The following is a 25,500-nucleotide window of genomic DNA, read 5'->3' as shown; positions in this document are numbered from 1 at the left end:
AGCTACACCATTTTGTTGTGGTGAATAAGTTGCAGTAAGTTGTCTTTCAAGTCTCATATCATCACAGAATCTTCCAAACTCATTTGAGGTATACTCACCACCTTTATCACTTCTAAGAATTTTAATTGTCAAACCCTTTTTATTTTCCATCATCGATTTGAACTTCTTAAACACAAAGAATACTTATGATATATAACTCAAGGAATAAAGCGTGTCATTCTTCAAGAATCATCTACAAAAATCAAAAATTATTTGTTACCTTCATTAGCGACGGTTTTCATTGGTCCACAAACATCTGACTGAATGAGCTTAAGAGGTTTTGATTCTCTCCATGCTCATTCTCTTGAAAATGAGTCACGGTGTTGTTTTCCCATAGCACAACCCTCACATGCTTCTTGTGCTTCATGTATTGTAGGGAGCCTATATACCATGGCATGTTGTTGAAAATGTTTCAAACTTTGGAAATTGAGATGTCTCAATCTCCTATGCCGTAACCTTGATGAATCAACTGCGTCCACCTTCATTGCCACCAAGTTAGAATATTTCAATGTAAATGAAAAACTTGCATTCTCAGTCATTCTAACCCTTGCAATAACTTCTCATTTGTTTTCCTTATTAAATATCTTACAAAAGTCATCACCAAAGTGAACATGATAACCACTATTCATCAGTTACCCCACACTAAGCAAATTCTAATCAAGCTTAGGTACAAGCATCACATCCTGGATAAATCTTCTACTCTTCTTCTTTTTTATTGCCATAGTGCCCTCCGAGTACAGCTACACAATAAGAAACACCCACCTTGACCTTTGTCTTCTTTATATCATCAAACTCCATTAAGAGATTCTTGTTGCTAATCATGCGATTACTACATCCATTGTCAACAAAACAAATATCATCTTCTTTGTCTTCAGTCATAGCTGTATAACAAAAATAGAAAAGACTAGCATCTTTGTCTTCTTTTTCTACATAGTTTGCAACTTGGTTGAGTTTCACATTAGAATGTTTTTGTAATTGGCCAAAGATACCACATCTAGGACACTTTGGTTTCCTTTAAACCTATAAGTATCCTCATAATGATTCTTCCCATTACAAATTTTGCACTTTTCTTGTATGGAAGATGGCCTTAAATAGGAATTCTTTTGAAAAGTTCCTTTCCATTTGAAATTCTGATTCTTTCCCTTCCAATTCTTGTTTGGCTGAATAATTGGGCTTGCTTTGTTCTTTGTTGAGATGAAGATGGACTCTACTCCTTCCTTTCACATTCACTATAAGTGCTTGAAATGCACTCTCAACTGAGTATTTAGCATGCCTATCTAATCTATGATCAAAGGATTGAAGTGAACTCTTTAACTCTCGAACAGACAAGGAACTCAAATCTTTAGTTTCCCCAATGAAACTCACAATAGAATTATATTGTTGAGGCAAAATAATCAATATTTTCTCAACAATTCTTCTATCACTTATCTTCTCACCATATGATTTCATTTTATTTATAACATCATTGATTTTAGTCAAGTAATCTTTCAACAATTCATTTTCCTTCATCCTAGCATATTCAAAATCTCTTCTAAGACTCTGCAATTTTACAAACCTTACGTTCTCTGCACCTCTTTTTTTTTTTTTTTTTCCTCCAAGACATCTCGCGCATCCTTGGCTTTCATCTCGTTCGAGACCCTAGTAAAGATTTCATCTTAGAGGCATCTCTAAGTGAAGTAGAGAGCTCTAGCATCCTTCTTGAGATTTTCTTCTAGAAGTGCCTTATCTACTGTAGATAGCTCTACACCTTCCTTCGGTTCAACAACCCTAACACTGATAAATGAGCATAGCCCAAAAGTTGTGAATAAGGTCCTCATCTTTACTCTCCAATGTCATAATTTTCACCATCAAAGATTGGAGATGAGATATTGTTATCATTGTTGCTGCTATTTTCCATTGATTCCTTCAAATTTGAAAGTTAGGGATTCTAAGAAATAAAACCCTAAATTGAAGAACACAAGGTAACTCCCATAACTTGGTTGATCCAACAAAGCTTTGATACCATGTTGGATTTTTTGTATCAAGCTAGAATATTTGCTCACGTAATGACCCATCTCCAATTATTACGATTTTTATAATTTTAAAATACAAAATTACAAAAATGCCCTTCGAGGAAAAAATGTTGACTTTTGTTGACCGCATCGTCGTGTCAAGTAAGATTCATTCCCTTGGTGTAGCCCCATAGTACTTGTCGTTACGAACTCGGGGGCACAAGCGGAATTGAATTTGGAGCTAAAACAAAGATTTTACAGGATTCGAAACGCAAGGGCATTTTGTTAATTTTTCAAGTAGAGATATTTTCCACCTTAGACCATCCCCGAGCTGACATGTGGCAGTTCCTTCCCCAATCTTTTGGAACTTTCTCCCTCTCTTTTCTCTCCCTGATTTCTCTCGCTCTCTGGATCTCCCTTTTTTTCTCTCTCATCCTTTATCTCTGCAACCCCTTCCCCGAGTCACCTACTCTGGCCACTATCACAGCCTTGCTCGATGACACCCTATCATTTCTCTAGGCTCTCTCAACTCTCTCTCTCTCTAATAGACACACATCTCTCTCCTCTCCTCTCTCTGCAATCACCAGCGCCACCACGCCTATGTCACCACTCAGCTCCGATGACAGCGTCGAGATTCCCTTTTGCCCATGAACGAACGCCACATCTATTTCCTCTCCCTTTCTTGTCACGGTCAACTCTGCAACAATGTTAACGTGGCAGAATCGCCATTTTCTCCGGCGAGTTAACTTAGAACCCAAAAACCAAGGTGAGCTTTATTGAATAGGAATTTCCTTAGCTTTTGGTGATATTCTCTTGCTATATGGGTGGATTTTGGTTGAAGATCAAGGGTTTTAACCCTGTTAGTATATGTCATTTGTTTTCTACTTTTTTGGTGAGGGTTCATTGACTTTCAAGTGGTTTTACGATCAAGTTCGGCCACGGCGTGGGACCGTTTTGGCTTTTAAATTGTTGAAGACAATGTAGATTTGACCCCAATCGAAGCTAGGAAATTTTCCCGGCCACCTTCCTTACGTTTCCCTACTAAAAATCCGGTTTCCTTCTCCGATGGGTCCGGTGACCCGCAATCTAATTCAGGTTGACCCAACCCGCAGTTTTAAACAGGCCGAAATCTAATTTGTATCTGGCCAATCCATAAACCCATTTACCTAGGCCCAATTTGTTAACCTTTAGCCTAACCCGATCCACTCCTTTAAGCCCAGAACCCATCTTCAAACTAGATCCAACCCAGCCTAAACCAGTATCTCGGCCCAACCCAACAACCCTAACCGGATCCGACCCGTTGACCGAACCTTTGACTTTCGTTGACCGTTGATCATCAACGTTAACTTTTGGGTTGACTTTTTCAAATTTCGGAAAAGACCCCTCCTAGGCTAATTTCGACATCCTAATTCCAAATGCACCGTCCGTTTTTCCAAATTCTAATGTTTTTGTAGAGTTCTACTAAATGGTCCCTAATTATGGTTAGGTGCATCGGTGGAAAGTGACTCCATCCTCGCTAGCTTAAGCGATTCTTAGGCAACAAAATATCAGTGAGTGGACCCCTTCTAAACTTACATATTTTTATAAAATATTAGCCTAGCATGCATTTCACACTTCATGGTTTGAATATGTTTTATATATTGTTTTCCAGATTTCTATATTTACGGTTTACGAGATAGATATGATTTATCGCACTTACGTTTTACAAAAGGTTATGAATTATGGGATTTTCATATATGGAATTCTATGGATTTACAAATGTGAATTATCTTGGATTTATGTGTTGAGGTTTTGAGCTTTTGAGCTCCGGATTTGATGTAAGTTTTTGAGATATGTTTTCAATGCTATCTAGTGGGTTATCATACAACACATCCACACAACACGGGTTTTATGACGTCTATGGCCACAGGACACAGTTGATGAGGAGTGAGATGAGATATTATGATATACTCCCAGCTTCACTGCCGAAAGCAATGTCGGACAACTTCACTAGCAACAGCTAGTGTCGGTGTGTGATGTATATATTTTCTTCTCGGACGTAACCCGAAGTCGTACAGCTTCACCTTCAGATGATGAGGCCTACCATGTTTCTTCACTGGCGTAACCCAATGTCGTACAGCTTCACCTTTAGTGATGCACAGGTATTGTCTTCGGGCGACTATGATACCCCTAAAGAGTACAGTATTGATGAGATTTATGGATTTGTCTTCAGGTGATGATAGCACAATTAGTGAGCATGGTTTTAGTCATACTTGTTTTACGAATGATTTCATGACATGCTAGGGTTTTCAGAAAAAGACATATATGTAAAGTGTGGTGTGTGTGTGTACGTTTTCAAAATAGGGGGTTAGTATGTTCATAAAGAAAATGATTTTCATATTATTAGTATTATTATAAACTTTTGTCCACTCACCTTTTCTGTTTTTGAGCCCCCTCAGGTTTTAAATTCGAGGCACACGATCCTGGCGACAGGGCACTCTCACTTAGGCATCTTCGAGTCTCCTCTGGGTAGGACCAATTCCTTGGTTCGTACCTTTCTCTGATAATTCCTTCACATTATTCTTGAGTAGTTGTATGCTCTGAACATGGTTCTGCATTAGTGTATCTCTTTCTAATTACCTATTTTTAGTGGTATGCATGTTTTAAATGGTTTTGTCGTCCTCGGGTGTTGGTCAGCACGTGCCTACCCTGATGTTTGGGGATATCGGGGTTGAGGTGTGTCAGCTCAAGATTTCATAAGAGATGTGTAAGGTTTGGACAAAAATGGAGAAGATTCAATGGAGAGATTTTTTTAGAGAGAGATTTTCTCTTCTATCAATACATTACCACATTCCTTAACACACTTTCACCTACTTGTCTGCAACCATGTTAGCTTTTCAAGACAAAAAGGAAAACACCAACGTGGGCCTTCACAAAGCCACTTAAGTCATAATGTAATATTACACAAAATGACATTTGATGTTCTTATAATTACAACTGAATATTAATTATATTTAACAGGACTCTTATGCGCATAAGAAGGTTGTACTGTATAATATGTGTACACAATAACATAAGACGAGTAGAAGCAAAATATTAAATCAGATAATTTTTATAACAAATATCATAGTTTAATAACTTGTTTGGGATACAAACTATCTGAAAACAACATGATATCCCACTCCACTTTATACAAGTGTAAACATGAGAAGTAACACTGGCCAAGGGGAAGAAATTAAGAGGCAAGCAGGAGCACACACCAGGACTCGACATCACGGGACATCAGAATAATGAGTAATTATATCGTCAAGATATATTATTATGGCGTTTCATAAACTACATGCCTGTTAAACGGTTTGAGCTTTGACCATATCCGTTCATATATATCAATCATCACACTTTGCCAAATTTAGAGCTCCTGACAGCAAGATAAATGGTGTAATATCAACAACTACTTATCATAATCTAGTCGAAACAAGAACTTTGGTACTATCCTCATATCCTAACATGTCCAACTATTTATACCCAAATATGGCAAAATTGACAAGGAGGTACAGAGTTTCAGAAACTAGAAAAATGAAGATTAGGTCAAGTTGTTGAAACTGCAGCCTGGCTTTGTTGCAGCTTGGAGCCTTTATAAACTTGGAACATTTTCGGATTTGAGATAACAAAGATATTCAAAGGATTTAATTCTTTCTGTAGTCATTCTTTTTGTTATAGTGGATTTATAAAAGATTTGTGAGAATTGGTTTAATATTCTCTAACTACAAAGAGCTTTAAGCCTTCAAAACTTTGTAGAGTGATGGCTGGAGGAGTGTATGTTGGCGGCGGAGGAGGGAGCAGCTATGAAGGAGGTGTCACCATCTTTGTGATATTCACTTGTGTGGTGGCTGCCATGGGTGGTCTCCTCTTCGGATATGATCTCGGAATCTCAGGTAATTAGTTCTGTAATTTTCTCTTTGTTTAAGAGAATTGAGAGCATCAAGAGAAACAACTACTAATCGGGTTTTGAATATCATGCGTATATGCAGGTGGAGTGACTTCAATGGAGTCGTTCTTGAGCAAGTTCTTCCCATCTGTGTTCCATAAAATGAAGAATGAGACTGCTAATCAAAACCAGTACTGCAAATTTGACAGCCAACTCCTCACATTGTTCACGTCTTGCCTCTACATTGCAGCCTTGGTTGCTTCCTTCTTTGCTTCATCAGTGACTAGGAAATTTGGCCGGAAAATCTCCATGTTTGTGGCAGGCCTTGTGTTTCTTCTTGGCTCTATCCTAAATGGTATTGCCAATAACATTATAGTTCTAATCATTGGTCGTCTCTTGCTTGGTATTGGTGTTGGATTTGCTAATCAGGTAACTATATCTTCTATCTTTAATTACACGCTTATTAAAAAACATGAACCTAATAGTAATAACGCATTTTAAACGGCATTATGTAAGAGATTATTGTTAGAATCTCAGAGACTATGATCTCTGTGGTAAGAAATGAATTGAAAAAAAATGCTCAAAGAGTCGCAGAGAGAAGGTTCCCACAAAAAGTTGCTTTCATTCATTCACACCTCACACAAAATGTGCGAGAGGTCTATTACCGTTAGAGAGAGAGAGATTCTCTCTCTATGATACAAAACTCAAATCCAACCATTCATGCAATCTATCCTATAAGATAGTTACATGTGTCAACACAAGTCACTAACTCTAAGATTACATCTTAGCTGTCCAATTGGAATGTAATCCAATGGCTGACATTTAAACCTGTAAACTGTAACTAAATACAAGTTTATTCAGCTAAAACACTTATATTTCAACAGTTATGTATCAATTACCAACATATACCTCATAATGTGGTTGGTGTCGATTTTGCGTGAAAATATGATCTCTCTAGCATTCTTGAAACTTAGAGCTAGATTGGTAGCTAACTAATTCGAAATTGTCATGGTGATTTGCAGTCCGTTCCCGTTTATCTAGCGGAAATGGCTCCAACAAAGATTAGAGGAGCATTGAACATGGGGTTCCAAATGGCCATCACCATTGGTATTCTAATGGCAGGCCTTGTCAACTTTGGCACAGCCAAGATCAAGGGCGGATATGGCTGGCGAGTCTCTCTTGCTCTTGCAGCCGTCCCTTCCTTCATGATGACTCTTGCCGCAATATTTCTTCCCGACACTCCAAATTCCATCCTAGAAAGAGGTAACCCCGAGAAGGCTAAGAAAATGTTGAAAAAAATCCGCGGCACCGACAACGTTGATAATGAGTTCCAAGACCTTCTTGCTGCTACTGACGCTGCCCAAAAAGTGGAAAACCAATGGACCAACATTACACAGCCGAGATATAGGCCTCAACTTGTCATTTGCATTCTCGTTCCATTCTTCCAGCAGCTCACCGGGATCAATGTAATCATGTTTTATGCACCTGTCCTTTTCATGACTTTGGGTTTTGGAGACGAAGCTTCCCTGATGTCCACAGTCATCACCGGGGGTGTTAACATGGTTGCCACCTTGGTGTCCATTCTCGCAGTTGATAAGTTTGGAAGAAGGGTGTTGTTCCTTCAAGGTGGTGTGCAGATGATCCTGTGCCAGGTACTTAAACACACGATCAATTTTAGGAACACAATTATTTGCCTGCTTTAATTTGTGAAGGAGATTTTCTTACTAAACTTGCATTTTAGATTGCTGTTGGAGTGATGATAGGCATGAAGTTTGGTCTCAGCGGAGTCGGATCCTTTACAAAAACTGAAGCCAATTGGATCTTGTTCTCGATCTGTGCATATGTAGCAGCGTTTGCATGGTCTTGGGGTCCGTTGGGGTGGTTGGTGCCGAGCGAGATCTGCCCTCTGGAGATCCGATCAGCCGGACAAGCCATCAACGTCTCGGTGAACATGTTGTTCACTTTTATCATTGGCCAAGTCTTCCTCAGCATGCTTTGCCACTTAAAGTTTGGTCTGTTCTTTTTCTTTGCCGGTTTTGTGATCATTATGACCATCTTCATCGCTTTCTTCCTGCCCGAGACGAAGAATGTTCCGATTGAGGAGATGAATAGAGTTTGGAAAGCTCACTGGTTCTGGGGCAAGTACATCCCTGATGAGGCTGTCAATTTTGGTAGGCAAGACAAAGTTGTAGTTTGATTGAGTAAATCACAGTGGGGGATTTGTAAAAAATCCAAGCATCTGGGTTCTGATATAACAACAAAAAGTTGACTAGGGAAAGAAACCAATCTCGTTAGACAGACAATTAGGGGATCGGCGGATGATATTTGTGAATCCCTTTGTTTTGTCCTGCTCATTTTCGAGTTGTAAATCAATAAGAATACACGACTCTTCTTTTTCAAACACAAATTATATGTGCATGTAGATCATATACAATCGATAATCATCAACTTCGCAACTAATATACCGCCCTTTTTACATTCATGTGCTGTAAGAACAGTCTAGATTCAGAGTAATCTTCCATATAATCACCCATCTAGGTGGAGAAGAAAAGAAGCGAAAATTGGAGGAGACGGAGTACTAATTCAACAAAATAAGGCAACATGTACTCAGAGGATAGTTTTCAAAAATTTACAGCTCAAATTATACAATCGAATGCAAGTATAATATACCATCAGAAACTAAAAAGAAAAAGAGAAAGGGATTACTCATATTACACAGATTGAACCTGATGGAATTTGGCATATCTTCAAATTTGATGGAACTGGAACTATGCAACTGACATTGACTCCAACAAAGCATCTACATACTCTTGAAGCTTTGCTTTTGTAATTGCGCCTTCTCTCCGACTTTCTGGAACTTCCTTTCCATTTTTGAAGAGAATCAAAGCCGGCAACCCATAAACTTTGTATTCTTCAATCAGTTTTGGGTTTGCATCATGATCTATCTTAACAACGGTTAACCTGTCCTTGTATTCCTGAGTGCAACAAATAAGCTTATATTTCAGATATCTTCTTTAGTTTGGACACCAATCAAAGGCAAATTGATACCACATCTTGAAAGATACTACTCGTCCTCCCTATCCCTTTACGACATTTCCAAGTTCCAAAATGATCTTCATATTAAAAGACTATGATATCGCTTCTGTGTTTCTTTACCAACAAGAATTCAAAAATCGTATCTGGATGAAAGACTATTAGAGTCTTTTTGCGAATGCTTTGGAAAAGACTCAATGGGCTTCCAATTAACGAAAAGCACTTCTACCAGTGTTTGACATAAATAACTGAAAACGCTTCTAGATTCTAAACGCACTATTTGGAGCTTCATGGGGTCTTCACGAATCACTTCCAATTGCTTTTCAGGCAACACTCGGATTTTTAGTAAAAGTTTTGGTGTGCTTCTAGTAGGAAGCTCGTATGAGCAGAAGTGCTTATTATAGAAGGAATCCCAAATTGGTTAAACAGAAATTACCTACGGCCTATCATTTACACATTATTACATTAGTTCAACCCCAAATCATACAATATTAAACAGAAAACGAAAGGCTCACACTTAAATAAATAAACAAAATTTTACCCAACTCCAAGTCTCCAACCAAACTATTCTCTTGTGTGTCACTTGCGTAGATTCCATCAACCAATACCCCTTTGCATTTCTTCATTAGATTTTGATCATACCCAATCAACTTCTTGAGCTAAATTTTTATTCCTCCTAATTAATACAATTTAAGTTGGAAATTAAGCATTGTATTTCTTGTAATCTTTCTCTGAAAATATGTTTAACTCGAAGACTAAAACTTTTCCCCGGTTTTCATAATTCCCTTCAAAATTTACTACATACAAACAATGATTATGCTCCAAAAAGTCGGAGAGAGAGAGAGAGAGAGAGAGAGGGAAAGAGAGAGGAACCTGAGCGAGCCATTCCATAGCAGGGGAGATTAAGCGGCAAGGACCGCACCAACTGGCGACGAACTCGACGAGAACCGGACGGTCCGAGTTAAGAACCGAATCCTGGAACTGGGTCTCGTCAATTTCCTGAATCCCAGCACTCGAAGCAATTGAAAACTTGGGAACTGTACGAACTGCACGAGCAGAAGAAGAATAGTTTCGAAAACCCACTTGTCTTATTCGGCTTGCAGAACCGTAGAAGAAGCCGGAGAAGAGCTTGTTAGAGTAAGAGCTTGAAGTAACTGCACGAACCGGTGGGAGTGAAGCTATTGGGATGGACAGTAACGCCGATTTGGAGACGACGGTGTCCATGTTCTGTCGAATGAGGAGATAGAGTCGAGGGAGGGCAGGGACGAAGGGAGTCAGGGTTTTGAGTGAAGGGGAAAAGCCGCGTCTGTGTCACTTGGCGTGGGAGGTTATTGGCCACGAAACGATATACAAAATGTTGTGCCATCCACTGTGGATGGGTGGGAAAAAGCATTTTTGTGCTAAATTTTATCATCACCTCCCATTTCACTTTCAGATCACGTGGTGAGGAAAATTCTAGTGGAAGACGAACACATTCCAAAACACAAGGATAACATTAATGGGCCAAGATAACCAAAAAGAGCCAACTCCTTCAAAAACCCAGACCAGCCCAGATAATGCTGGGCTCATCAAAATATCATCAACCCAAATACCACCGCCGTAAATGAAACAAAACAAATTAATACGAGGCAGATTATTACCAACCTAAGAAGACTCATGTGTATGTAGTGGTGACCAAGTTTATCATTTCTTCAATGTTCTTCCGAGCGAGGCTTGAGCTGCTAGCACTTGAGCTAACCCGTGAGCTTATGCACAACTAAACAAATAGAAACGAATAGAGCTGCTACTATTTACATGGTCTGCTCTTATTCGGATTCAACTTGCTAAGGTCGAAAGGTGAGTGCAGAAATCACTACTCAAGCCGGTTCATAGATTTTTGAGGTCTGCAGCGATGTCAAAAAAATGTGCCCTAACTTCATATAAGAAAATTATTTATTTTCACACGTAAGATATCGATAAAAGTATACTTAAAATGCAGTTCAAACTCAATAATTTATAAACACAGAAAGACTAATTTATTTTGTATCGAGAGAAGAAAGCCAAAAAACTTTGGGCTTACAAGAAAATAGACGATACCGAGGTGGTCGTCGTTTGCCTTGCAGTTGTACCTTTTGTTACACTCAACATGGCTGGTCCATAGAATTTTGAGGCCTGTGCATTTCTAAAAGAATAAACATACGCATTTCGAACTTAAGAAATCTTGTTAATTTTAAACAACAAAAACCATTACTTCTAATTAAACTTCTTGATCATTTAACCAAATTTTATAAATTTATAATCTTATAAAAAGAAATTTGTAAAAATTAGAAAGTAAATAAGCATAGGTGGTGTTTTGAATTCAAGACCTCTTCATTATTTTCAAATGACAAAACCACCACTTCCAATTAAATTTCTTTGTCATCAAACCAATTTTTGTAAATTCATACTCTTATGAAAACATATATAAATATATAAATATACTCTTATGAACCCTGGACAGTCGCCCTACCCACACTGGACCTGGGCCAGCCCTCCATGCATTTTTTCGCAACGAAATAAGAATAAGTAAAAATCACAGGATGAAGCAAATTTAGGAAACTCGGTTAACATTCTCTTGATATATACGTGACATGTTAAAACTCTGGTCAAAATATTAATAGATTGATAACTTAATAGTGTTTGCTAGATTTTTTTTTTTTTTTTTTAACAAAATCCTTATAAGTGGTTTTTACACTCAAGTTTCATCTCTGGGCAAGCATCACTTTTGTTTAAATGAAAAATGCTTTTATACCCATATATTAAACTGTCACAAAGTTTTTATACCCATTCCAACTCTTGGAGTAAAATTCAAACTTTAGGATTTAAATCTACCCCAACTTGCTCCAACTCTTGGGGCAAATATAAGTTTTAACAAAACTTTCTTAGGGCAAATTTTAGCACAGGATTCCTCCTGGGTTAGCCCTCCATATTTGTGTATGTTTTTTGTAGTTTTATATTTATAAACTCATTGAATCCAAAAGCTAAGATCTAATATAATCAAATCCAATAGTAAAAAAAAAGATCTAACGGTCCAAATTTAAATGCAACGGCTAAAGTAATTAAAAAAAATTCTTTTACGTGTGTCATATTTTTTCATAGTGTTCCTCGAGTTTCATGGTGTCAGTTTAGTGATTTTTTAATATTTTTTGGAATCTAAATATTTTTAAGTTAAAATGTTCATAAAATTAAATTATGATAGTCAACATAATTTTTTTTTTTAAGTTATTTTAAGGAAAAAAATCCTAAATTCATTCTTTAATAATTTCAGGCTAAAAATTTAACCCAGAAGGATTAGAGGAAAAAAAAAACTGTTTATAGGTTAAAACCTAAATTTTTTGGGTTAAAAATCTTAGGTTTTAACTTAAAATTTAAGTTTTAACTTAAGGGTTGGAGATAGTCTTAGTGATTTAAAAAATAAAAAAATTAAAAAAAAAACAATTTTTTTTTCTTTTTTTTTTTAGACACTCATAAAATTTTGAAATAGCAACGTGCTAACCAATGATATGACGCCACGTAATAGAAATCAATTTTCTTTTAAAAGTTATCATCCATTAGAATAAAATCAAAACTATTTTTTTTCAAATCAAGTTTTAACACATCCTACCTAGACGCCATCCATCTGAACCCCAAATCTGATCTACACCTGCTACTACATATCACGCTTGTAGTTGAAGTTGTCCCCAAAAAAGCACCAAATCCGTCGTTGGCACTGCTTCATTTGCCTCTTGAATCTAAAACCCATTACATAACCCAAAAATTCAACCTTTCAAGTTTTTCAAAAAGAGGAATGGAGAGAGTGTTGGGGGACTTTTAGGTCAAGGTCAACTTGAGATTTGAGAACGTCATCTTGTCTCCTTTGGTTCGGTTTCTTACCAAGCCCTAAAGTATGTCAAAAGAATTATCATGTCTAAGGAAATATCCTAATTGGATCAATGACTCGAAGATAACATGATTATGCAAATAATGACTTGCTCAAGTGAGGCATACTATAGAACCTAGAAGTTTATCAGTTTAGCATGAGAGAGCGAGAGTTTGCATGGTTGTATGGTGTCCTGGGTTGGATAATCAGAGTTTCCTAGGGTAGTAACAAGGCTTTAGATGGCTGGGTATTTAGAGGAAAGTCGTGGAAAACACTCAGGTTGCAGAGGTGATGTTTCTTGAGGTTTCAAGGATATTTGCACTTAGAGAAAGAACTCCCTAGCTTGGTGCAACACAACCTTCTCACGTTTTCTCTTTGGGTTTGAACCTTTGTGTTATCATGTCTCTCTTTAATGGCTTTTGATATCTCTTTTTGTAGGTGAATGATTCTCTTTTAGGGTTCCTAAGGAATCTCTACTTGTGGCATGGTCTTCCCTTTTTTTTCTCCCTAGTTCTTTTGCCATTTCCTTTTTGGTGCAAGACAGTTAGGTGCCGTTGGTCTCGTGAAGCTTGTTCTGGACCTTCTTCCTAAAGGGATGTTTTCCTGAGTCAGCCTTCCACAGGCGTTACTTCTAGTAACGTGTCTTCTGGCTTTCAAGCATTCATCTTCTACATGAGCTAGGAAGGGAAAGTCATCATCTCTCTTCATTAAATGAAGTACTGGAAATTTTTCCTAAAAATCCTAAACCACACTAAAAAAATTCGGATCCCATATCGAAAAATTCCCAAACCGATAATACCGAAATTTTTGGGATCCATACCAAACTGAAAATATATATGTATATTTATTTTGGTTGCATGCATATTGAATGTTGAATTTACATAATTTGAGAGTAGACTATATTAGAAATAGAAATATGAAATTAAGTAGTTTGGAACTTTGGAACGTCAATTTGACTTAGAATGATTTGGTATTTCAATTGGTAAGAAATTTCAAATTGGTAATAGGTAAAAAAAAACTTAAATTTCAATAGATATGAAATTGGGCAACAAAATTTTAAGCCAAGGGCCCAAATTTTATCCCACAACCCGAAAATCTCAAATTTATGCCCAAAACCCAAAACGCAATTCCAATACATCCCGAAATACGGAAAACATTTTGAGAATCCCGAAAATTGGGAATACCAAAATTTCGGTTCGGAATTGGTCTTCAAATTCCAGTCCCGAAAATTTTTGGTTTGGGATTCGGGATCCCATTTTCGGTTTTGCATCCCATACCGAACCACCCCTAATTCAATGCATACTCTGTTGGACTTTCACGTAACTTTATGGCTTAGAGTTCGATTCATTCCTAAATAAGTTGGTTAGCTTGCTAGGGAAAGGAGGAAACTAAGCTGGTTCTCTCTCAAACTTGCCCACGTAGATGGGCTTGGCTCTTTGGGCTCCCAAGCAACCTAAAGTCTTTTATAATCTTGACTCTATATAGGCCCAATGCATTTCCATAACCATTCACACCACAATTCACTTGTCAAGCCCGAGCATGTGACTTAGGCTTATTTTAGTATGAATAGTGATTAGCGTGATAAAACTTGGCGTGACGAATATGCATGTGTTTGCACGAGTGTGGTGTGATTTACACAAATGCATGGTTCAACGTAGCATGGCATGATTACAAATATAGCCCCTTCTCAATTCCCAATCATGGTATTTATTTTGGACTTGGTTTGAGGTTTGTTTGACAATTGAGCCTTGAGACTTGATTGGGCTTGCATGTAATATTTTTGGGCCTCAACAAAGAGCATGGCCTTGATTTGGATCTAATTATGGCAGTTAAGTCGAGATATATGCGATATGATGGGAAGGGAGAATGGGTATCTAAAGAAAATGAAAAATGGGTGTGAAAAATGGGTGTTGAGAGGAAAATAAATTAATAAAAAGTGAAAAAGGGTATTTTTTAGAAGTTTAGAAAATTATTTTGGCCGTCTAAAAAAATGTGTAGAAGTAAATTAGGTGTCTAAAAAAACAAGGGTTTAGAGATGAAATTTGACTGCACACAGAACCACTCAATCCTTAATGTTTTGTGCAACTAGGAGTCACAGGACAGGAATGCTGAGCCGCCGGAATATTTCAAAGCATCCCAACAAAAGACAAGTTTTATCAAGCTAACAAATTGTATTAAACAATAAACATGTCATTGATTAGTGCATAAACTTTCCGCAAATGACATCATTGAATTCAGAACCATCATACTTTCAAAAAGCTTTTTTATTCCTCACTATGAAAAATTGTTGGGTAAATTATATTTTATCCCCTCAGATTTAGTATTAATTTCAATTCCTTACAACATTTTTAAAACATTTCAATTTCATACATTTACTTATCATTTTATTTCAATTTCATACATCCGTAAGAAAATCTGTTAAATAAACCGTTAAGTGATGACGTGGCAAATATGAAATCCACATTTGTGCTAACATGACTGCCACATTTGTGCCACGTGACAAAAAAATATTTTTTTATACATTTAAAATATAATAATATTTACCCTTAAAAAAAATTAAAAAAGAAAAAAAAAAACCAATCGAACTCTAAAACCCAAACCCGTCCCCCCCAACCCACTTCTCAATCTCCTCCCTCTTCACCCCCCATTCCTTCTCTCCCTCCAAACCCACTCCTCCCTCTTCACCCCCCGACCTATTCCCTACTCTCCCTCAAACCCTTTTACGACACTCTCACCATAAACCCCCAAACCCTAATCCCCCAAAATCCTTCTCATCCTCGATCACCCCTAACCCACCTCCCAACTCGCACCTACCACCCTTTTCGTTATCGAATTTTGAATTTGATTGCAGAGAGAAAATTGATTATATAATAGTTAAAGAATTAGGCTTAATTTTTTTTATTAAGCTCAAGATGAAGCTTAACCTTGTGGAAATGGAAGAAATTTGATTAAGATCACGAACATATTGAAAAGCTCGGTGGCAATGGAGAAGCCTAGTGGCAAAATCGGAATCGAAGAGCAACATTTCAACAAAGACAGCGGTAGCAGAAGATTGGCCGAGTTTGAGCCGAGCTCCATGTTCTTGACGAAGATGGGTCAGAATTTCATCAAGGAGAGCAACGAAAAGCAAGTTGAAGGTGGGTCGGGGGGTGAAGAGAGCGGAGTGGATCTGGGGAAAGAGAATGGATGGGAGGTGAAGAGGGAGGGGATGGAGAAGTGGGTCGGGGGGGTTTCTGCGTTTGTTTAGGTTTTTATTTATTTATAATAGGATAAATATTAGTATATTTTAAATACATAAAAAAATATTTTTCTTGCCACATGGCACAAATGTGGCAGCCACGTCAGCACAAATGTGGATCCCGTATTTGCCATGTCATCACTTAACGGTTTACTTAACAGATTTTCTAACGGATATATGAAATTGAAATAAAATGATAAGTAAATGTATGAAATTGAAATGTTTTAAAGATGTTGTCAGGAATTGAAATTGACCCCAAACCTGAGGGGTAAAATGCAATTTACCCAAAGTTGTTTAAATAAAATAATTATTTACATTTTGCTAAACTATAGAGCTTAAATAAAACAATTATTTAAAGACCCTGTGTGTGGACCTAACTTGTGAACTCGACACATAGACTCAATATGCGAACCTGATAAGCAAACTTAGCTCATGTCAAGAATCAACTCATATTGAGTGCACACTCACATCGATGACATACTTGCAACAAGGAACACCACTAACCTAACTGGCTTGCAACAAGCATAGCCTCTAGCCTATCAACCACCTCTCCGCGAGCACCAGCCGAGTAGCCTCGCAACGTGCACAACCTCTAGCCAAGTATTGTTTCACGTTGAGCACCACCTCATGCCGAAGTATCGATTCTAGATGACAACCGGTCAGTTCAGCCCACGCATGGACTGCATTTGAAATCTTCAACCAAAATACTCTCTTGACTGAAGACTTGGGGGACTCATGTTGTACCATAAATGGTCCTTACTACTTCACCATGAAGTATGTAAGAGGGGAGGGAAACGCTTGTTCTATAAAAGGGATCCCTCACCCTCACCCTCATTAGGAGGATGGCAAGCCCTAGCCCTAGCAACAATCCTCTATTTACAATTTAACACTTATTTTACATAGTGAAACCAGATCTACACCAACGAGGATGTTTTCCCAACTTGGAATGAACCAAAATATATGTTTTTATGTATGTATGATTTACGGTCGATCTAAGTTGGTCCAATATCAAACATATTTTGTGCATCAACATAAAACAACTATTTTTCTAGATTATAGAAGTAGAAATTTTCATCTAAAATGACTAATTGTTTTACATTTTGACAAGATACCTAAAATTTGTGACTAATTGTTTTATGAAAGTTCCAACAGAGATACCTAAAATAACTAATCGTTCTACAAGTTAGGGACTGATATTGATGGATGTTTAGTTGAAAGATTAAAGTTTCAATTCAATTAAAGTTTAGAGATGTATCGTATAACAATAAAATTTGTAGCAACTAAATTCTTGATTATTGAATACTTACAGCAGATCAAACTCTTCACATAAGTCCGGTGTATGCCATGTTATAGAGCTTAGTATATGTTCTCCTTATATGTTACAATATCAAGGAGATGCAACATAAAACTCGGAAATAGTAAGTGATATGTACGTTGTCGACAGACTCCATAACACGAATAATAATGGGGAGTAGGATTCTATTCGGAATCTCGGGAATCACTTCATCGTGTCCGTTCATATGTTATCTTGCAGTCCTAAATTATTTTGAATTTTTTCATTTAAAATTGAACCCAAATAATACACGATAAAAACTGACTACAAAATATACGATTAACAAACACAATAAAATAAATTTCTGATCCTCACAAAAAATATCAGGAGCGAATACCCATCCTAATAATGGTATTATCCTCCCCTTCTAGAAGAAAGGGATCCTCTTCAGATTTACTTTGTGAGGATTCTAGAGATCCGGATATCTTAATCATTTATCGTATATCGTGCGGTTAGTTTTTGTTGAATACTATTTGTGTTTAATTTAAATTAAATGATTTATGATCGTATAATATACGATGAATGACTAAGATACGAAGATATCTAGGATTCCTATAAATTGAATTCTGATTGATCCAATTCCCTTCCCGAAGTCATTTTCCATGAAATTAATCACTACAAAAATGGTTGAGATGGGCTCCAGCTGTATGATTTGGTGGACAATTTGCAACCTCATGTCATGTGTGGCCCCTTGTTTTTAAAAGAAAAAAAAATTAAATTATTAAATCAGGTCTTGTTTCAGAGTCTGCCGACTCCTGAATCCCGATAAGGTCAGGTATAGTCTGCTCATATGATGCATGACCTTTTTTCAGATGACTTTCACAGCTCCTGCTTGAGTTGCTTCCACTTTTGTGGGAAACAGAATTAGGGCAAACTTGATTCATCCCTTTCAAATGAATAACTTTACTTAAATGTTAAGGAAATTAAGATTAATCATCAGTTAATTAAATTAAGAGTCAAGCATATGGTCCATGCATATTAGCATATAATAACCCAGATTTGAATCTCATTTGGATCCTCTTTGTGAGGACCCTAGCATTCTATCAATTTATCGTACATTATACGGTTAGAAATTATTGTGAAATTTTTATCCTCACAAAGAGAATCCGGAAGGGATCCTCATCCTTATAACCCACAAAATATCCTGTTGTGTGATCCATGTCCATGCAGATTCCATGCGTAGTGAGTAGTTTGGTTGGAGTTATTCGAGCAATAAAAAGGTTTGGTTGGAGTTAATTTTAAAAGGCGTCCAAAAATATAAGATTCAAAATGTTGTGGGTAGATGGATGTAGACCCATCACTAAGTTTCACATGCATGATGAATTGTTCTTGGAAGGTAATTCTTGTGTCATTTGGTTTGGACCCATATAATTATTATTCATCATCTTCCTTTTCTACTTAAGTATGAAATTTTAAGCAGATTCACGTGTGCAAACATATATACATGCGCTAATTGAGTTCACTTCTAAATTCTTATTGGTAGGCTTCTTGTTTGGGACCATAATGCAATTTTTTTTTAAATTTTTTTTTTTTTAAGAAAAGCGGTACATTGTTTCATTAACGAAAATAACCAAATATAAGAGGTGTTAGATGGTTTCTCTAGTGATCACTTTATTGATATGAAGATAATGGGCTGAAAACGCAAAATATTTTAAACCTCTATGCGTGCACCACAATAAACCACTAGAACCAAGAGTTTATAAGTAAATCTATCACTAATACGAAAGATGTGACAAACCTAGCACCGATTTCCTCATCCAAAACCATCGCAAATAGCCAGGCTACATAGATCACCGAAGCAATACAAACAAATTGTCGAAGCAACACACATATAACTAATTGAAAATTACACCAATGCGGATGATATGTCCACAGAAGAGACGTTGGTACAGAATCTGCATGAGCCTAGGTAGCAGAAACATGTAGGTCGCCCATCGTTTGTAAGGACAACACATAGAGGAGGTTGGCATAGGACATCTCAAGCCAGATTCTGGGGAAGAGAAGAGTGAGCGGAGAATAAAGAAAAAGATGAGTTGAAAAGGTAGAAAGAAGACAGAGGGGAGGAAGGCTAGGATGGAGGCGAGAAGGCTGCCAACGGCCTCAAGCCGAAGCAAGGGGACGACATCTGTTGAGTTGTATATCTAGGTTTTTGGAGGACGGAGAGAGGGCGCTTCCTGTTGAAAGTTTCAGATCTAGGGTATTTTAGAGGAATGAGAGAGGGTTGAAGGAGGTCTTAATTTCAATTACACAACAAGGCTCTTTGGTTTTTTTTTTTTTTTACCATCGAATATAGGATTAGTTAGCAAAATTGTGGAGGCTCAAATAGCCAACTTTGATGTACGACGAATCCTGATAGACACGGGGGCGTTGGTCAATATTATGTTTGCTGAAGGTTTCAAAACACTTAATGTAGCTGAACATTTGCTCGATCACTCGGTTTCTCCTCTGATAAGCTTCTCTGGTGATGTTGTGCAACCTTTAGGGAGCGTACATTTACCCTTCACCATCGATAATACCTATGCCAACCAGCCACATCAGAGCAAGAATATCTCATATCATCATGGTTGAAAGCAAGAATATCCCATATCATTCTTTTTCCCTGTCTTTTCCTTTGCCTTTGCTCTTACCTGCAGGACAAGGAGAAAGAATGCAATCAGTCGGAACCTGAAATCAAACTTACGATCTAGAACTGATTGCCCAGAACCTTTGCCTGGTCGCTTGCCTAGCATTGCTCTCGAGTACTCATCCTCAACTGTTGTCAAGGTTATGAATTTCTTAGGCAAATACCTCAGAACAGTTGGTACGATATTAGCTCTTTACACTGAAGTTGCCAAGTATGGATGAGTCACTGAGAAGTAGTGTTCTAAAGGACCATTTAAATGCAAAGGTTACGCACTATTTCTGCTATACAAAAGATTGAAGTAGAAGGTTCAACGGCGAGCTAGAACAGATCACTACAGCATGACGCCCTTTCTTGTAAAACCGCACAATCCAGACGGAAGAGTCTAAGTCAAATCCAAGCTCGGCATCATTGCTCTAATTGAAGAGATCGAGAAGCCTCAACAGCCTTTTGCTAGCACCGTCGTCGAAGAACAAAGCTTCGCCATACCACACCTACTACTTTGTCAAACAGCAAAAGTATCCCGTATCATCAGGATCGAACATACTCCAGGTTTGACGGAGTTGTTTTGACTCTCAAATTCTGGAGTCGGCTCGCTTCTTTGGAGGAAACCAGAAAACCCTCCAGCCCAGTTCAAGAATACACCTGTGGAAAGTCAAGTACAACAAAGTACGTGCCGATTCGTCCGTCTTCTCAAAAAACAAGAGTACCTCATATCATATCTTCTCCTTGTTTCTTCTCTTTATCATTATTGCTGAATGAGAGACAGGGATAATGAGTACAATCAGCCGGAACCCAAGATCAACCTACCGATCTGAGATTGATTGCTTACCTTGTCTGTCACCTCCTTCGGTAGATCTCTTCGCTTAGAGACTTGGGGGACTCCTACTATATGGTTTGTATCGCACTTGACCAAACCCGAAACTACAAGTAAGCTTCAAATGAAAATTATACATTACCTTGTGCGTCAACGCCAACCAAAGATACCACACCTGGATGAAGGAAAAGTACTTCCAAGAGAAGATGCCACATCTACTTACAGGACAGAGAAGGAAAGTGAAAGCGACACCACACTTCGGTACTTGGAAGTTTCGTGATTACTCAATGGCTTAGATCTTGCAAGTCCCCAACCGAGGAGCTTCCCTCACTCGGGAACTTAGGGGAGCACTGTTTGTACCATACTTGACCAGCACTGTTTGTACCATACTTGACCAATCCCGAAACTACTAAGCACCGGTCAACAACATACCGTCAAGGACCCACAAGACTTTTCCTCCAACCAGGAGGCCAATCACAACACGACACATGTCAGTATCAGAAGTCAATCACAGCGTGACAAGTGTCGATATCAGAGGCCAATCACAAAACAACACGTGTCAATGTCAGAACAAAGCTAGAAACTCTCTTCTATAAAAGGGGATCATTCTCCCACAATAATCCCTAATGTCATTTGTACTAAACTCTTCACTAGAACTCACTAAAAGAGAGCTTGAACCTATGTATTTGTGTAAACCCTTCACAACTAATGAGAACTCTTTTACTCCGTGGACGTAGCCAATCTGGGTGAACCACATACATCTTATGTTGTTTGCTTCCCTGTCTCTATTCATTTACATACTTATCCACACTAATGACCAGAGCAACCTAGCGAAGGTCACGAATCTGACACTTTCTATTGTACCAAAGTCCTCGCCGATTTTGTGCATCAACAAATTTTAATGACAATCTTGAAAATTTGAGCCAAAAAGCATTGTCAAGGTGGAAATTTGGGTAACTTTGGCAGGGGATTTTTATTTTTTATTTTTTGTGCCATAGGGAATTTTGTGGTTTTAGATGTCTCAAATGTAAAACGAGCTGAAAAGATCAAAGAGTATGTCTTATAATGTCAATGAAACTAATGCCTCGGTTAACTTAGCTGATAAAATGAGATAAAACACAACACAAATGATGAATATACTATAGGGATAAGGTGAAACAAAATAAAATTTAGAGGGTAAGGTAAACTTTTGTGTGCAATTTTTTCATTCTTTATCCCATCCATTTTGAATTCTTGGCTCCAGCCATAATATATATATATATATATATATATATATATATATATTCTATTTCTCTTCTCACGTGATTTTGCATGTAAAGAATGAAAACAGTTTTTTTTTCAAAATTTAAATACGTGATGGACAAGTTTATGTGAGTTGAAAGTTGGTGACTTGGAAGTGGTTAGTTAATTACCATATTAACCTCATCTTAATGAAAAAAAATTGGCGGGAACAACAACCAGAAAAAACTGCGGGGAAAAGCCATTTTCGCTTAAAATAAACACGGAATCTTGATCCTTATTATGTCATTATGAGGATTCCATTATTTGTTTACAACTTCCTTTGTATTCTTATGCATTATCCAACAAGCAAAGCAAATCAAAAGGTAAAAAGAAGAATTATTGTTTGCCCCCACCCACCTACGATTTGTTTTTTATTTATAAGTGAGATGTTTTACGTTATATTTCTTTATATGACGGGTTCAATACTAATTATTATGGTTAGCCAAAGTGTGGTTTGTCCCAATCTCCTTATGTTCAAGGTTTTGCGTTCGATGCTCGTAGTTTATGAGTTTATTTGACTGTGTCCAATGGCAAGGTGAAATTTTCCATAGCTTCTTCGAGCCCGAAAATGATGGATAACCGTAACTTGCCACCAAATGTATTTTTTTTTTTTAGAAAATAAAAATTAAAGGTAAAAATAATGAACAAATGCATGAAGAGAAAGACTAACATAAAATTGGTTTACAATTACTGTGGCGTTCCGATTCAATAATTTCTTATCATGTGTTAATTTTTTTTTTTCACATGACATATTATTAAAGCGTTCACATTATAATAATGAACTTGTTCTATACAAATTGCTGTCATGCTTGAATATCTTGTTGAATGAGGTTTGTTGCGTATTGGAGAGGGGAGGGCCAGCCCATACCAAATATAAACAAACACAAAACCCGAATTCCAGGAACGTGTACCGATCAGACTTTAATTATAATTTAAAAATTGTCAATTCTTTGTATAAAAATTAAAAAGATCATGATATGATCAACTATACAACTACTATTTAAGGGCTGACAGAGGAATGTTCCATCATTCATGCGTCAATTTTGAATACTTTTAAATTAACAAACCCACAACATAATTATAATGTAGTGGTTGGCAAAATATATAATTAAAACATAATTAAATGAAATAATTGAGAATTATTAATCCAAAGCGGAAGAAGGCGTTATTAGGATACAATATACCCTCGTGTGTGTAATATAGTGTCATTTTTTAATATTTACATGCACTCTGCTTTACAATGAGGAAAGATAAAAAGCGTGTTGCATGGACCAATGTGGTAAACCAAGGTTTTTACATTAGTCAAGACATCTTAGTAAAATACTACAACACAACTTATTCGAGGGCACAACTACATAAATTAATGTTTAATGGTAAGAGAGTGGATTGAGGCTCTCTAATAAACAACAAAAAATATGAAAGGTTTTCGGTTTAATGCTTCGAGTTGGTGGATTTACTTGATTGATAAGGGTATGATGAAATTCTCTATAATTTCTTTGGGCTTCAAATGAGTGAATAACCGTAACTTATTACTAGTTTTTATTTTCAACAAAAAAATTTTTTTCCTTGTTTGAGGGCACATGGACCCATGTAACTATAATTTCTGAGATTTGATATATAGCTAACTGTTGGTCTGCTGACAAGCCAGCTGCCAGCAGCCAGCCTGCCATACAACGACCAACTTATTTTGGTTTTTCTTTAGGGGGTTGAAAAATGGAAGACTCAATTAGGCTTGATTTTCTTGCTGCTTGTCATATGCAGAGAATAAATTACAATCGCTTTGCAATTTGTTTCTTTGTTTTTGCAATTAAAGTTGTAGTTGCGACAATCACCGCGTCCTACATTGGCGAATTGCCTTCGGTTCTATAAGTTGTTACACGCAAGGAATGAATTACAATTACTAGCAATTTGTTTCTTTTTGTTTTATTTTTTTCTAGACATAATTAACCACATCTAATAAAAGGACACATGAACTTCGAACTCAATATGACTGCTTTACTTGACGTTGTGAGCAAACTACAGGGTACCACAAAAGGCCTAATATCTACAAGCCTTATAGGTACTAGGCCTTTGAGTCAGTTACATATCAAGGCCCTTGATATCCCGATCCTGCCATCGTGATATTCTCGATCTAAGATGGCAAGAAATTGACTCTTTAGGGTCTCCCTTGGGAGTCCAACACTATCGCGTAGTTATTTCCAAAGGCCTTCAACATGACGAGATTAGTCAGCATCATACTAGCAGAACATAGCATTTTGCCTAGTATGGCCTAGGGTCTCCCTTCCCAGCTGCCTATGAGGGTTCGCTCTTATAACTAGTCAAGGCGAACAATGGAATGGCTAATCACCATTTACTACTCAAAGTCCTCTCTGTTATAGTTTATCTCAAACTATTCCTAACTTAAGCATTAAAGGTCCTTTTGCATACACCCTTCTCCTTTTTCTCAGTCTTCGTCAATTAGGTTAACGGTGGATCTTCAAAAGAATTAATCCCAAACTAATCACACCAGCAAAGGTCATTGTCCGGTTAATTAATCTTCATAATGCAGACAACAAACTTTTTTCTAATTCAAAATTAATGACCTTGACTTTTTGCAGCGTAGCGTTTGAATCTGGAGACTTCCAGCTCATAACAATTCCAATCAACCGTTTGATCTTTAGGGTTTGGAATACAACGACCAAGGACATGAATTGGTCCACGTCATCACTGTCGCAATAGATGAGGAGGGAAGGGAAGGGGGTAAATGCTAAATTTTGAAGTCGAAAATTCACAGCCACAAAAGTGGCATATTACGTAAATAAAAACACACCGCATCATGTGTCATTTTTGTACTACACTCTCTCACTCTCTCTCTCTCTCTCTCTCTCTCTCTCTCACTCACTCACTGACCTCAATAAAGCCAAGACAGCTCACGCGCCTTCTTTCGACCGTGCGAATCACGTCCACCCGCGTAACACGTTTTTCATGCTTAACATTTTTTTGTTTAGATTTTTGGAGGCGTAAATCACAAGGATAACAAAAGTGCTAAATATTTCTTTTACCAAAACAAACCTCTAAATTAAAGTAAATATACTACCATGGCACCTACATGAAATACTCTCATGTAACTAAACACGCCACATGAAAATCATTCATTGATCAATGGTTTACCTTTTTAGCACATTCTGATGTTATTAGAACTACACATTGGTTATAAGAAATAATCTCTCCATATATAGGTTACATCGTTCTTTACAAAGTTCGAGAAATCTTATGATCTCTTGTTCTATTTACGGAAGTCTCATGCGGAGACCACTGTAAGGATGTGAAGTGGCACTCCACATTGAAAAGTTAAGAAATTTTGCAAGGATTTATAAGTAGTTAA

The 25,500-nt window shown here is 37.3% G+C and overlaps 2 protein-coding genes across 2 annotated transcripts; one reads left to right on the top strand and one right to left on the bottom strand.

The window, feature by feature from the left end:
• The first annotated feature begins 5,811 nt into the window (after positions 1-5,811).
• On the top strand, positions 5,812-8,377 carry LOC103950499 (sugar transport protein 10-like). Its single transcript, XM_048567880.1, has 4 exons — positions 5,812-5,944; positions 6,041-6,366; positions 6,960-7,589; positions 7,679-8,377. Exons 1-4 carry the CDS (start codon positions 5,812-5,814, stop codon positions 8,132-8,134), a joined length of 1,545 nt encoding a protein of 514 aa, XP_048423837.1. The 3' UTR covers positions 8,135-8,377.
• A 142-nt stretch (positions 8,378-8,519) lies between these two features.
• On the bottom strand, positions 8,520-10,345 carry LOC125469857 (thioredoxin X, chloroplastic). Its single transcript, XM_048567879.1, has 2 exons — positions 9,844-10,345; positions 8,520-8,912 (listed from the first exon to the last, which is right to left on the bottom strand). The coding sequence occupies exons 1-2, from the start codon at positions 10,192-10,194 to the stop codon at positions 8,706-8,708; spliced, it is 558 nt and encodes a 185-aa protein (XP_048423836.1). The 5' UTR covers positions 10,195-10,345; the 3' UTR covers positions 8,520-8,705.
• Between the last annotated feature and the right edge of the window lie 15,155 nt (positions 10,346-25,500).

This window comes from the organism of the source record quoted next, unplaced genomic scaffold (genome assembly GCF_019419815.1).
Source record: "Pyrus x bretschneideri cultivar Hongxiangsu unplaced genomic scaffold, Pyrus_bretschneideri_v1 Contig46, whole genome shotgun sequence".
Taxonomy (NCBI): Eukaryota; Viridiplantae; Streptophyta; class Magnoliopsida; order Rosales; family Rosaceae; genus Pyrus; species Pyrus x bretschneideri.
The sequence above is the reverse complement of the archived record's forward strand: the minus strand, read 5'-3'. Positions and strand labels throughout refer to the sequence as shown.